General features: G+C 40.8%; 1 protein-coding gene across 2 annotated transcripts in view; it reads left to right on the top strand.

The window, feature by feature from the left end:
• PRKDC (protein kinase, DNA-activated, catalytic subunit) overlaps nt 1–14,350 on the top strand; it is a 184,307-nt gene that overhangs the window by 139,636 nt on the left and 30,321 nt on the right. For both annotated transcript variants that reach the window (XM_003940866.4, XM_003940865.4), the window contains exons 68-70: nt 1,486–1,597; nt 8,733–8,922; nt 12,974–13,148. In XM_003940866.4, coding sequence (XP_003940915.2) covers nt 1,486–1,597; nt 8,733–8,922; nt 12,974–13,148 — 477 coding nt within the window. The remainder of the gene's footprint in view (nt 1–1,485; nt 1,598–8,732; nt 8,923–12,973; nt 13,149–14,350) is intronic.

Genomic DNA, 14,350 nt, shown 5'->3' with positions numbered 1-14,350 from the left:
ACTCCTGGAGGAGCGTCCTGAGCAGTGGGATAGAGGCAGGGGCTTGCAGACAGAAAGTTGTGGTGCCCCTGAAGTGCATACTGAGGGCACTGGGTGCCCAGCTTGAAGGGAGAGCAGGGAGGCTGCAGACAGCAGGGCCCACATCAGGAAGGCCTTTGTGTCACTGATGAGTGGGTTTTATCCCAGTGCCTATGGGAGGCCAGGAGTCGAAGGGGAGGAGTACATCTTTGCAAAGCTAAAATGTTTTATTTGTTCATCTGTGCTTCATTTTGTCGTAAATAATTAAAAACAACTACGAAAGATGCTTTTCAGAATACTAATAAAAACTGGTATTTATAGCTACCTAGTTATTTTCTATTTTAATTTTGGAAAATTGCTTTTCAAGTACATATTAATGATGTATCATTTATTAACTGCTTTCTACTTTCAGGAGCTACTTTAATCTCTTTATCAATATTACCTAGTCTTTATAACAGCCTTATGAGATGTATTTTTTTCCTCCTCATTTTTCAGAGGCTTATAGAGATTAAATGATTTGCCTAAGCTATTAAGTCAAATATTAAAATTTTGAACCCAGGACTGTCTCATCTAAGCTTGGGTTCCTGACTGCTGTTTTCCCCCAATAGAAGGAAAACACATTAGCGATGTGAACTTTCAGTTTCTTGATGATTATTATGAATCTCTTTTCTGAGACCCTTGAGACCAGAATGTTTTAGACATTAGAAATATAACCTATGTACACGCGAGGGGCTGGGGCAGTATTCTCTTACTCTCCAGCTTAAGTTGCAAATATTCACATTGATGGCATAAACAAAAACTAAGTAGCCCTATACCAATGAAGATCAGATTTTTTTTTTTTTGCCAAGAAAATTTGCTGCAACCCTTTTTAGTTGTGAATGCTTTTTAGATTTTGATGTTGCAGATGAAGGACCATAGACCTGTAATAAATGTAAAAAGAATCTGTGCAAGTGTTTATTCTCTGTCTTTAAGAAATTGAGTTTAAATGTCAGAATATATTAGGTTTAGTATGGTAACGTCGTGTTCCTTTTGTGAAAGAAAAGATGATTTAAAAAAAAAATGGGGGCAGTGCCAGGCGCAGTGGCTCATGCCTATAATTTCAGCACTCTGGGAGGCTGAGGTGGGCAGATCACGAGGTCAAGAGATCGAGATCATCCTGGCTAACATGGTGAAACCCCGTCTCTACTAAAAATACCAAAATTTGCTGAGCGTAGTGGCACGTGCCTGTAGTCCAGCAATTTGGGAGGCTGAGGCAGAATTGCCTGAACCCGGGAGGCGGAGGTTGCAGTGAGCTGAGATGGCGACACTGCACTCCAGCCTGGTGACAGAGTGAGACTGTCTCAAAAAAAAAAAAAAGGGGGGGGGGGTTGAGGGGCAGGAAGTTTGAATGTCCTATTTACTGATAGTGACTTCGCTTTATCATTTGGTTGAGCTGTGGGTATAGTCACCCTCTAATACTATTCTTAGGCAATTTATCATCTCAAGTTAACCTTAAGAGACTTCTGAACACCTGGACAAACAGATACCCAGATGCTAAAATGGACCCAATGAACATCTGGGATGACATCATCACAAATCGGTAAGATGTAGTCCCTTTGAGTCAAATGTGGATTGTTTTTTGAAATTGTTGGAATGTTTTTTCCCCAAAGCATGGTTTAGAGAACTGTGGGATTTGAGTCTAGTGAAGCTGTTTTCCGTCCCGCCTGTTTCCCACGTAAGTAGTTCTGACCCAGCTCTCCGTGTCTACAGTGTCCTCTTCCTCACTTGCCCTGTAGGGACGCTGCTGTCAGGAGGTGCTGGTGGCTGATCCTAAACCTGCTCCTCCAAGAAGGGAGACAGAGTCAGTGTGCGTTTGCGCTTTCCTTAAGACAGAATGTTAAGTAGTCAGGTGACTTCAAAGAAGATGACTACATAGTGATTTTTATTATCGTATTTTATAACTTGGCTTTTTGACACTCATGCCTCATACCTCCCAACTTCATTATGCAGTCGTATGTCACTTTCCCAGGTCTCAGGTCATTTTCATATCCTTACCTTTTCCCACCCTATAACTACCCTGTGGAATCCACAGGGCAGGTAGTAACCATGTAATAAAGTCAGAGAGGTTGTGATTTATTGCACACAAATGTGCATAGGGAATAGGACTCATTGACTCTGACCCCAAGTATAGTGTTCTCCCGTTATTTCTTCCACTACTACTGTTTTTTTTAAACGTTTATTTTGAAATGAGTTCTTGTGGAAAAGTTGCAAGAAAACTAGTGCTCTCCAGGGTGCCTTTAACCCAGATTCACTGATTTTTTAAATAACATTTTAAACATTTTTCCATGTTAATGTTTGCGTTTGTTTCTTTTCTTCCAGATCCTACATATTATTTATTTTCTGAAACAGTTGTGAGTTTAAGCCAGATACATCCCTTGCCTAGTTACAGATCAGTGATCATTTCCTAAGAAAAGGAGTACTCTTTTTTCTAACTACAGTTCAGTGATGTACCTTGGTGCTTTTCAGTTTTCCTCTAGAGTCCAATTTCTGTTTTGTCAGTTGTCCTTTGCAGCATTTTCTCCCTCTCTACGACAGGGTCAGTACAGAATGATGGACTGCATTTAGTTACTGTGTCAGTTTTTAGTCTCCCAAAAGCTTTGTGTATCAGAATATTGACACTTTTGCGGAATGTTTCGGTGTGTCTTGTGTTTCCTCATGGCGGGTCTCAGGTGATCTGCCTCTGGCCAGTATACTCCTTAGGTTAGCAAATCACTCATCGGGGACAATGTCCTTCTGCCTTTTACTGGTGATTATTTATTTATTTAGATACAGAGTCTTTTTGCCCAGGGCTGGAGTGCAGTGGTGCAGTCTCAGCTCACTATAACCTCCGCCTCCCAGGTTCAAGTGATTCTCCTGCCTCAGTCTCCCAAGTAGCTGGGATTACAGGCACACACTACCATGCCTGGCTAACTTTTGTATTTTTAGTAGAGACAGGGTTTCACCATGTTGGCCAAGCTAGTCTTGAACTCCTGACTTCAAGTGATCCGCCCATCTTGGCATCCCAAAGTGCTGGGTTACAGAAGTTACCTACTATCACCTGGCCTGGTGATAATTAGTCTCTCAACTGTATATATAATGCCATTTTTTTTCTTTGCAACAAACCAATAACTGTGGGAACTGCTTTGAGACATATAAATGTCCTGCTTCTCCTAAGACTTACCCCTCCATATTTCACATTTGTGGATGACTCCTGGCCCAAGCCAGTTTTGACAATAATGGCTGCAAATAATTAACTCCACCATTCATTCCATGTTTATTAGTCTACATCTTATTGTAAAGAGGCACCCTCCCTTCTCTATTTACTTACTTATTTACTGTTTAAAGATTATCCGTACAGACTCAGGGATTACAATTTTATTTAATGGAATATAACCTACTACTGTTCTTACTTAGTTTGTGTTCAATTACCTCAGGTTTGGCCAGCAGGCTCCCCTTTAAGCTGACAAACCAGGCTTATCTTGCCTATCTTGTTTTCTTTTAGACATGCTGTAGTTTTAGCTCCTACATTTAGGTCTTTGATGTATTAGAAGATAATTTTTGTAAATGGCGTGAAGTGGAGGTAGGTATTTACTTTTTCCATATAGATATCTATCTAGCCCCATCTGTTCAAAAAGCCTTTCATAATTGAGTAGCCTTGGCAATTTTTTTGGAAAATCAATTGACCATGTATATGTGGGTCTATTTCTGGTTGCCACTATAGCCCTTGTTTTGTATTTTTTCACACTAGCAAACTGTCTTCATTTATGTCGCTTTATAGTGTATTTTGAAGTAAGAGAGGTTGAGTTACTGGACTTTCCTGTTTTGAGATAAGGTCTTACTCTATTGCCCAATGATGGTCTACTGCAGTCTCAACCTCCCAGGCTCAAGCAGTCCTCCCACTTCAGCCCGCTAAGTAGCTGGGACCACCGGCGTGTGCCACCATGCCTGACTACTTTTTTTGTCTTTTTTTTGTGGAACCAGGATGTCACCGTGCTGCTCAGGCTGCTCTGGAACTCCTGGGCTCAAGTGACCGCCCGCCTCAGCCCCCCGGTGAGCTGGGGTACAGGCCCGAGCCATGACACCCAGCTCCACTTTGCTTTTCTTTATGAAAACTAATTTGTTTTCATTTATGTGCTTTTATTTTGCATTTTAGAATCTTTTTGTCAATATGTATAAAGAAAAACTGAGATTTTGATTGGGACTGTATTGACTGTAGTTCACTTTGGGGCAGTTGTCATCTTAGCAATATAGAGTTATCCAGTTCATTAATATGGCATATCTCTGTTAATTTAGATCTCTTTAATTTCATTGATTTGTATTTTTTCAGTATAGAGATCATGGATGTCCTTTGTGAGATTTATTCCTAAATATTTTATGGTTTTTGGCACTATTATAAATGGATATTTTTCTCAAAATTATTTTATATTTTCCAATTATTTGCTGGTAATATAAATTGCTTTTTATATATTAACTTTGTTTCTTTGCTAACTTACTAGTTTTAGTTCACGTTTTGCAGATTTCTCTGGGATTTTCTGTCATATCATTTGCAGATAGGGTCATTTTACTTATTTTTTAACTTTATGCCGTGTATTCCTTTTTCCTGCTTTGTTAAAACCATGAGGGCATCAAGTACAGACTTGAATATAAGCGCTAAAATGAGCATCTTAGTCTTACTTCTGATGCTAGAGAAGACAACTCACTCATTCAGCTTTAAAAAATGACTTTTTTTTTATAAATGCCTTTTATCAGATTGAGGAAATTCCCTTTTGTTCCTGGTTTTCTGAGAGTTATGTTTTATCATAAATGGGTGTTGAATTTTATCACTTTTTCTGCATCCCAGCTATAGGCTGAGGCAGGAGAATCGCTTGAACCCAGGAGGTGGAGGTTGCAGTGGGCAGAGATCGTGCCATTACACTCCAGCCCAGGAGACAGAGCACGAGACTCTATCCCGTTCCCCGCCCCCAATTTTTTTTCCATTTCTTTTTGTGTCATTTTTGTTAAATTGTAATTTTCAATCACTTTGTCCATTTCTTTTTAAATTTCTGCCTTTGTTATTTGTTTTTTAAAATAAATTTGTCCATTTCATTAAAGTCATCAAATTGTTGATTTAAAATTGTTCACATTATTCTCTTATCCTTTTTATTATTTATAGTATCTGTGGAGGAAACCCCTTTTTCATTCCAGATATTGGTGATTTGTGTTCTCCTTTTTAATCCTTGATTCATCTGGGTAAAGGTTTGTCAGTTTTGTTGATCTTTTCAAAGGACCAGTTTTTGACTTTATAAGTTTTTAAAATTATCTGTCTGTTTTCTATTTAATTGACTTCTGGTGTCATCTTTACAATTTTTTTCTTTCTACTTTAGATTTATTTTGCTTTTCTTTTTGTAGTTTTTTTAGGTGGAAACTGTTGATTTTACACTTTTTCTTCCCTTTACTAATAAGCATTTAAAGTTACATGTGTCCTTCTTCTGCTTTAGCTGCATTCTGCAAATTTTGGTATGTCATTCAGTTCAACATATTTTCCTAATTCTCATGTGACTTGATCCATTAAATATTTTAAAGTGATTTAATTTCCAAATACCTTGGTTTTCTGGCCGTCTTACTGATTTCCAAATTCCCCTGTGGTCACAAAACACCCTCTATATGGTTTCAGTCCTTTTAAATTTATTGAGACTTGTTTTATGTGCCACCATATGGTCTATTTTAGTAAATACCCCATGTAAATTTGAAAAATGTGTATATTCTGTAGTTCCTGGGTATCGTGTTTTATACATGTCAGTGAGGTCAAGGTGATCAGCAGTGCTTTTCAGACCTTCCATGTCTACTGTTGGTTTGTGTCATCCATCACTACTGAGATAGGAGTGTCAAAATCGCCTATGATTGTGGAATTGTCTGTTTCTCCCTTTAATTCTGTGTATTTTTACATACTATATTTTGCTTCTGTTATTAGGTACATACACATGGATAACTGCTGTCTTTCTGATGAAATTCTTTTTTGTTGTTGTTCTTGAGTCAGAGTTTCCCTCTTGTTGCCCAGACTGGAGTGCAAAGGCGCGATCTCAGCTCATTGCAACCTCCGCCTCCCAGTTTCAAGCCATTCTCCTGCTTCAGCCTCCCAAGTAGCTGGATTACAGGCATGCACCACCACGCCCAGCTAATTTTGTGTTTTTAGTAGAGACGGGGTTTTTCCATTGTTGGTCAGACTGGTTTCAAACTCCTTACCTCAGGTGATCCACCTGCCTTGGCCTCCCAAAATGCTTAATTACATGTGTGAGCCACTGTACCCTTCTGAAATACTCCTTTTATCATTGTGAAGTAATGATATATTGATGTGTGTGTTGATGGATTTCAGGTATGTTTATATATGAAGTAACATGAAGACACCCTAGATAATACTGTACTTTTAACAGTCACACATATTCGAAAGAACATATACACTTTCCCTCACATGTTCTTTAGAACATAAGTGTGTCTTCTGTGTTCTTTATTCATATGTTCTTTATTTGTTCTTTAGAACATAAGCATATGTCTTTTATTATGCTTGCCACTCTGTACTCATCATTTATTCCTAAGACCCAACTTTTCCTCTTGTGTCATTTTCCTTTAGCCTGAAAAATCCTTCTTTAGCAATTCTTGTAATGCAGGTCTACTTGTGATAAAGTCTGTTAGTTTTTTCCTACTTTGAAGTTATCTTTATTTATGTCTTTCTTGAAAGACACTTTCTTAGGATGTAGAATCTGGGTTGATTCTTCCTGCCCCTTGCAGTATATTTTGGCTGCTGTGTCTCTGAAGATAAAGTCCTGGTTATTCCCATTGTTGTGTTATATGTAAATATGTAATGTGTCATATTTTTCTGGCTGATTTCAAGATTTTTTTTTTTAATCATTGATTATTGGTGATTTGATTATGATATGTCTAGGCATGGTTCTCTTTGAATTTATCTTGCCTGAAGTTCACTGACCTTCTTGAATCTGTACCTTTATGTCACCAAATTTGGGGAATTTTCAGTCGTCATGTTTTTCCAAATACTTTTGTCCAAATTTCTCTTGGTGTCTTTGTGGCAATCCAGTTACACATACATTATGCCTTTTGATATTGTTCCATAGGTCCCTGGCTCTGTTCATTTTTATTCCATCTTTTGTGGGGGAGTTATTCATCATATTAGATCACGTCTATTGATTTATCTTCAGTCTTACTTTTACTTTCTTTTGTCTTACTTGTTTTTCTAGTAAGTCTGTGTAGTAGCTATTTTATCTTAGATATTGTATTTTTCAGTTGTAATATTTCCATTTATTTTTTTAAAAAACATTCTTTCGGCCGGGCGTGATGGCTCATGCCTGTAATCCCAGCACTTTGGGAGGCCGAGGTGGGCAAATCATGAGGTCAAGAGATCGTGACCATCCTGGCCAACATGGTGAAACCCCATCTCTACTAAAATACAAAAAATTAGCCTTGCGTGGTGGCACGTGCCTGTAGTCCAGCGACTCGGGAGGCTGAGGCAGGGGAATAGCTTGGACCTGGAAGGCAGAGGTTGCTGTGAGCTGATATTGCATTCCAGCCTGGCGACAGAGCAAGACCAAAAATTTTCTTTTCCTGCTGAGATACCTTTTCATTTATTGCATGTGTTTTTTTCTTGACCCCCTGGAACATAGTTAAAATAGCTGCTTTAAGGTCCTTATATGATCATTTTCCAGTGTATGGGTCAGGATAGAGTTAGCATCTGTTTTCTGTTGAGATGAATACATTCTCCTGGTTGTTTTTATCAGTTGATTTTGGAATGTAATTTGTGAATATTGTAGTCTCTTGTCTGTACAAGATACGTTCAGAGATCCCCAGTGGAATGTTGAAACCATGGATAATACCAAACCTTTTGTATACTGCTTTTTCCTATACAAACACTCCTATGATAAAGTTTAATTTATAAATTAGGCACAGTAAGAATAACAACAACAACAATAATAAGATAGAATAATTCAAACAGCAAACTAGAATGAAAGTTACATGACGACATGCGCCTATAGTCCCAAATTCTGGAAAGGCTGAGGTAGGAGGTTGGCTTGAGCCTGGGAGGTCGCACTGAGTTGAGATCTTACCACTGCACTCCAGCCTGGGCAACAGAGACATGCTCTGTCGTTAAAAAAAAGAAGATTCTGAGTCTGAATTTTTATTTTATTGAAGTGGAAGCACTAAGTGATGTCTAGAAAGTACTCTTAAAATATAATTGGTGATCTTTAAAGAGTTGGTTTATTAAAATGGGGACTAAGTGTAATATGTGCAGTGTTACATTTATGGTTTAAATGAGAACAAAGGCCAGGTATGGTGGCTCATGCCTGTGATCCTAGCACTTTGGGAGATTGAGGCGTGTGGATCACCTGAGGTCAGGAATTCAAGACCAGCCTGGCCAACATGGCGAAACCCCATCTCTGCTAAAAATACGAAAATTAGCTGGTGTGGTGGTGCACACCTGTAGTCCCAGCTATTCAGGAGGCTAAGGCAGGAGAATTACTTGAACGGGGAGGCAGAGGTTGCAGAGCGCCGAGATTGAACCACTGCATTCGAGTGCAGGCGATTGAGCAAGACTCTGTCTCCAAAAAAAAAAGTGAACATTTACTAAGTGTACAATTTCTACCTGTAGTTGCTATCCAGCAGTTTCTTATTCCTGAGTCTGTGACACTGTCTCATTTTTCTTTGTGTAGATGTTTCTTTCTCAGCAAAATAGAGGAGAAGCTTACCCCTCCTCCAGAAGATAACAGTATGAATGTGGATGAAGATGGAGACTCAGGTGACAGGGGGGAAATGCAAGAGCAGGAAGAAGACATCAGCTCCCTGATCAGGAGCTGCAAGTTTTCCATGAAAATGAAGATGATGGACAGCGCCCGGAAGCAGGTGGGTGCTCATGTCTGTGCTCCCTGCTTGTCACAGGATTTTGCTAAATTAGTTCTTCTCTAAATTTAGCTTTTCTTTAAAATCTGAACGTTAAAATAATTGAGTAGATGTTATTTTTTTCTGTCTCTCTTTATAAGAAAGTAAACTGGGCCAGGTAGAGTGGCTCACAGCTGTAATCTCAGCACTTTGAGAGGCCAAGGCAGGGGGATGACTTGAGCCCAGGAGTGACCAGCCTGCGTAACAGAGTGAGAGCCTGTCTCAAAAAAAAAATAAGAAAAGGAAGAATGGAAACGTACAGGAGTGCTTATTCAAAACTCTCCAGAAAGCCCCTAGAGTTTATTATATTACTATTAAATGTTTGAACGTGATTATTATGTGTTACTTGAAAAGCAAATAAACCTACTATCAGGTTTGATCTCCGTTAACAAAATGAATTCTTACCAGTTAGTTACAAATTATTTTTAGGTTTAGTTTGTAGAAATTATTATTTAATTATAGGACCTTTTCTTGATGTTAACAATACATTTTTTAAAAATTGTATGTAATGTATTTAAATATATTACCATCTTTGAATATACTAGTGAAGCTTGCTATGTTAATGACCCTGTATCAGTTGCAATTGCAAAGCAAAGGATGTTGTTCTAGTGGAAATAATATTTCTTTTTTGTAGGTTTAAATGCTCATTTATAGATTTTTCTTTGGATGAGTGCAGTATCGGTTATGAATTTTTATACTGCAAATAACAGAAAATCCAGTTAGAGGTAGGCAGAGCAGGAACTGGGTGAGAGAAGAGTAGGGTGTGGTGGGAAGGGGCAATCTGAACTGAAGGTCATATTGCTAAAGGAGTTGGGCTTGTGGGTAGATGACCCCAGTGTAGTTAGGAAACTGCCTGGCACGATGAGGGAAAAGACACATTCCCTGCCATCATTGTTACTGTCTAGTGAGAGTGGGGGGCGGCATGCATGATGACAGCAGCACTGGTGGGCTAGGAAGAGAGATGTCAGCAAAGCCAGGAGGGCATATGGAAGAGAAGAGCTTCACCTTGGACAGGGAAAAGGGGATAATGGTTTAAGTTATAGACCTTGTTGGCATGGAAGGATTTGAATATGGAGAGGAGAAAGGTATTCCAGGTGTTAGGAGACACACACAGAAACATGAAAGTGAGGAACAGAATGCAGAGTCTTAATGCTGGGTTTGTGGAGGGCTCAAGCTGGGTGGGAGATTGACAGCTCTGGGGAAAGCAAAGGCAGAGAAAGACTAGGAAGTCCCCCATTGAGGAGCAGGGTGGGAGCAAGCGGGGCAAGAGATGTGCTGTAAGGAGATCAAGAAGGACTGAGGTAACAGAAATGATGAGTGTGTGTAGCTGGGAATAACTCAGATTTCTAGCCTGGGTGCTTGAAAGGGCAGTAATTAGGAAGACCCACTTCTAATGAAAATGTCTTTTGAAGCTTGAGAGAGAGTTAGAGGTGTAGATTTAAAAAGACATCCATATAAGCAACTAAATTTAAAAATGGATCAATTGTATTCAGAAGAAAAACTGTTGTGCCTTACCTGAGAAGCTAAAGAATATGAAAGGACAGCTGGCGCGATGGCTCATGCCTGTATTCCCAGTACTTTGGAAGGCTGAGGTGGGCGGATCACGAGGTCAGGAGATCGAGACCATCCTGGCCATGGTGAAACCCTATCTCTACTAAATACAAACAAAATTAGCCAGGTGTGGTGGCATGTACCTGTAGTCCCAGCTACTCAAGAGGCTGAGGCAGGGGAATCGCTTAAATCTGGGAGACGGAGGTTGCAGTGAGCCGAGATAGTGCCACTGCACTGGCGAAAGAGCAAGTCATAACACTTGACAACTGAACAGAAAGTCAAACAGCCCAATTAAGAAATGGGCATGAAGTATTTGTTAAGACATTTCTCCAAAGAAGAAAGGAAAATGGCCAACCAGCTCATACAAAGATGCTCAGTATCACTAGGTTTGAGGGAAATGCAAATCAAAACCACAGTGAGAGAGCACTTCATAGCCACTGGGATGGCTGGAAGCATACACACAGATAACAAGCGATGATGAGGATGTGGGGAACTGGAACCCTCCTGCACTGTGGTGGGAATGTAAAATGGTACATCTGCCATGGAAAACAGTCTGGCAGTTTCTACAAAAGTTGAACATCGAGTCTGGTCCAAGTGCAGTGGTTTTTACAACTACTTGATTACAACCAGTTATAGATGTATTGGTTGATTCTCTACTTCCACTGCTTCAGTTGACTAGCTTAAAAAATAAAATAAATAAGTTGAGGCCTGGCACGATGGCTCAGTACTGTAATTCCAGCATTTTGGGAGGCTGAGGCGGGCGGATCACCTAAGGTCGGGTCACGAGTTCAAGACCAGCCTGGCCAACATGGTGAAACCCTGTCTCTACTAAAAATACAAAAATTACCTGGACGTGGTGGCATGTGCCTGTAATCCCAGCTACTTGGGAAGCTGGGGCAGAAGAATTGTTTGAACCTGGGAGGTAGAGGTTGAAGTGTGCCACTGCGCTCCAGGCTGGGCAACAAGAGTGAAATTCTGCCTCAAAAAAAAAAAAAAAAAAAGTTGAACCTAGAGTAACCATATGACCCAGCATTTTACTCTCAGACCCAAGAGAAGCAAAAGCATAAGCACACATGGAAATTCATACACAAATGTTTGCGAGAGCATTACTCAAAATAGCTGGGAAGGTAGAAACAACCCAAATAAGACATGGCATGTCCAGCCAGGCGCATGGCTCACGCCTGTAATTCCAGCACTTTGGGAGGCCGAAGTGGGCAGATCACTTGAGGTCAGGAGTTCGAGACCAGTCTGGCCAACGTGGCAAAACCCCGTCTCTACTAAAAATACCAAAATTAGCCAGGTGTGGTAGCGCACACCTGTAATCCCAGCTACTCGGAGGCTGAGGCAGGAGAATCACTTGAACCTGGGAGTCACAGGTTTCAGTGAGCCAAGATAATGCCATTGCACTCCAGCCTGGGCAACAAGAGTGAAACTCTGTCTCAAAAAAAAAAAGATGTGGCATGTGTGTGCAATGGAATATTATTCAGCCATAAAGAGGAAAGAAGTGCTGACAGGTACTATAACATGCACGAACCTGGAAAACATCATGCTAAGTAAAAGATGCCAGATACACAATCACCACTTACTTTCTCATACCATTGTTAACAGAGTGTTTGGTGTAGGCAAATCCATAGAGACAAGAAGGGAATTTATGGTTGCCGGTGGCTGCGTGCTGTGAACAGACAGTGAGTTTCATTTTGGGATGATGAAAATGTTCTGGAATTAGGGGTTGTGGTTACCCAACTTTGTAAAAAATACCGAATTGTACTTTTTTTTTTTTTTTTTTTTTTTTTTGGGAGCAGAATCTCGCTCTGTTGCCCAGGCTGGTGTACAGTGTGGTACAATCACAGCTCACTGTAGCCTCAACTTCCCAGGTTCAAGTGATCCTACTACCTTAGTGTCCAGAATAGCTGGGGCTACAGGCACATGCCATGATGCCCAGCTAATCTTTAAATTTTTTGTAGTGACAGGGTCTCATATGTTACCTGATCTGGTTTCAAACTCCTAGACCAGGCGTCCCCAAACTACGGCCCGCAGGCCGCATGCAGCCCCCTGAGACCATTTATCCGGCCCCCCGCTGCACTTCAGGAAGGGGCACCTCTTTCATTGGTGGTCAGTGAGAGGAGCACAGTATGTGGCAGCCCTCCAGTGGTCTGAGGGACAGTGAACTGGCCCCCTGTGTAAAAAGTTTGGGGACGCCTGTCCTAGACTCTAGTAATCCTCTTACCTTGGCCTTCCAAAGTGCTAAGATTACAGTCCTGAGCCACAATACCTGGCCTGAATTGTACTCTTAAAATGTGAATGGTATCTTAGTGATAAATTAAAAGACGTAACTGAAGTGAAAGAAGTGGATTCACTGCTCTCTGTTGGATTGTATCATACAAGGGGGAAGTCATCCACTTAGAAACTTGAATCACTTGTGTATCCTCATACCACCGTCTCTCTTTTTCTTCTATTAACACAGAACAATTTCTCACTTGCCATGAAACTACTGAAGGAGCTGCATAAGGAGTCAAAAACCAGAGATGATTGGCTGGTGAGCTGGGTGCAGAGCTACTGCCGCCTGAGCCACTGCCGGAGCCAGGCCCAGTGCTGCTCCGAACAGGTTCTCACTGTGCTGAAAACAGTCTCTTTGTTGGGTAAGTTGACTGCTTTTGTTCATATAAATCTCAGAGGGCTGTTTTATATTGTCTTATGTATCTTCTTTGTGCTGCATCATGTGACATTTGGGAGGTAAATCTTTGCAGTAATTTTAGAGAATATAGCAAAGTGAGCCAGAGAATGATAGTTAGAATGATAGTTTGATTATTTTGAGAACTTTATATGTTTGCATATAAGATGTAAACAAATATGAAAAGCCATTTCCTGACGGGCATAGAGGCTCATGCCTGTAATCTCAGCACTTTGGGAGGCTGAGGCAGGCAGATCATGAGGTCAAGAGATCAAGAATATTGTGGCCAACATGGTGAAACCCTGTATCTACTACAAATACAAAAATTAGCCAGGTGTGGTGGCAGACACCTGTAGTCCCAGCTACTCTGGCAGCTGAGGCAGGAGAATCACTTGAACCCATGAGGTGGAAGTTGCAGTGAGCTGAGATTGTGCCACTGCACTCTAGCCTGGGCAACAAGAGTGAAACTTCATCCAAAAACAAAAACAAAAAAACAAACAAACAAACAAAAAACACCATTTCCTCCTTAGTTTTCTTTTCAAACTAGTGTAGTCTTTAGGACTACATTAAAGGAAAAAAGTTTATTGGGCAGGTTTGGGTCTGGTCCCCAACTCTGTTGCCCCGTGTCCAAGGCTGTGTGCTAGCACTGCAGGCAGACACGATCCAACTAGGTGCCAAGACCAACTCTTCAGCATCAGCCTCAACAAAAGTGTCTAGAGGAGAAGCACTATTTATACCCTGATCCCAGGAGCAGGCGATTATCCTAACTGGGCACGGTGGCACGCACCCTTAGTCCCAGCTACTGAGGTGGGAGGATGGCTTGAGTTTAGGAGATTGAGATTGCAGTGAACCATGATTGCACCTGTGAATAGCCACTGTATTCTGGCCTGGGCAACATACTGAGATCCTGTATCTAAAAAAAGAAGAAGAAAATCATCCTGATGATTTTTTGAGGGGAGGAGGAAGAGTTTGCTGATATTAATATTGGTATCCATATACTTTTGTAATAACAATTACACAGTTAGGGTATGGTTATAGTTCGTAACAGCCTTGCACGATAAGCAGGACCGGTAGTCGTGATCCTGTATCTGAGACAACTCTGGCAGAGAATTGTCAGACCATGGGCAAGGAGGGCATGAGGTTGACCAGGCCTCCTAGTTTCAGCACCAT

Source organism: Saimiri boliviensis, chromosome 15 (assembly GCF_048565385.1).
Source record: "Saimiri boliviensis isolate mSaiBol1 chromosome 15, mSaiBol1.pri, whole genome shotgun sequence".
Lineage (NCBI taxonomy): Eukaryota > Metazoa > Chordata > Mammalia > Primates > Cebidae > Saimiri > Saimiri boliviensis.
The sequence above is the reverse complement of the archived record's forward strand: the minus strand, read 5'-3'. Positions and strand labels throughout refer to the sequence as shown.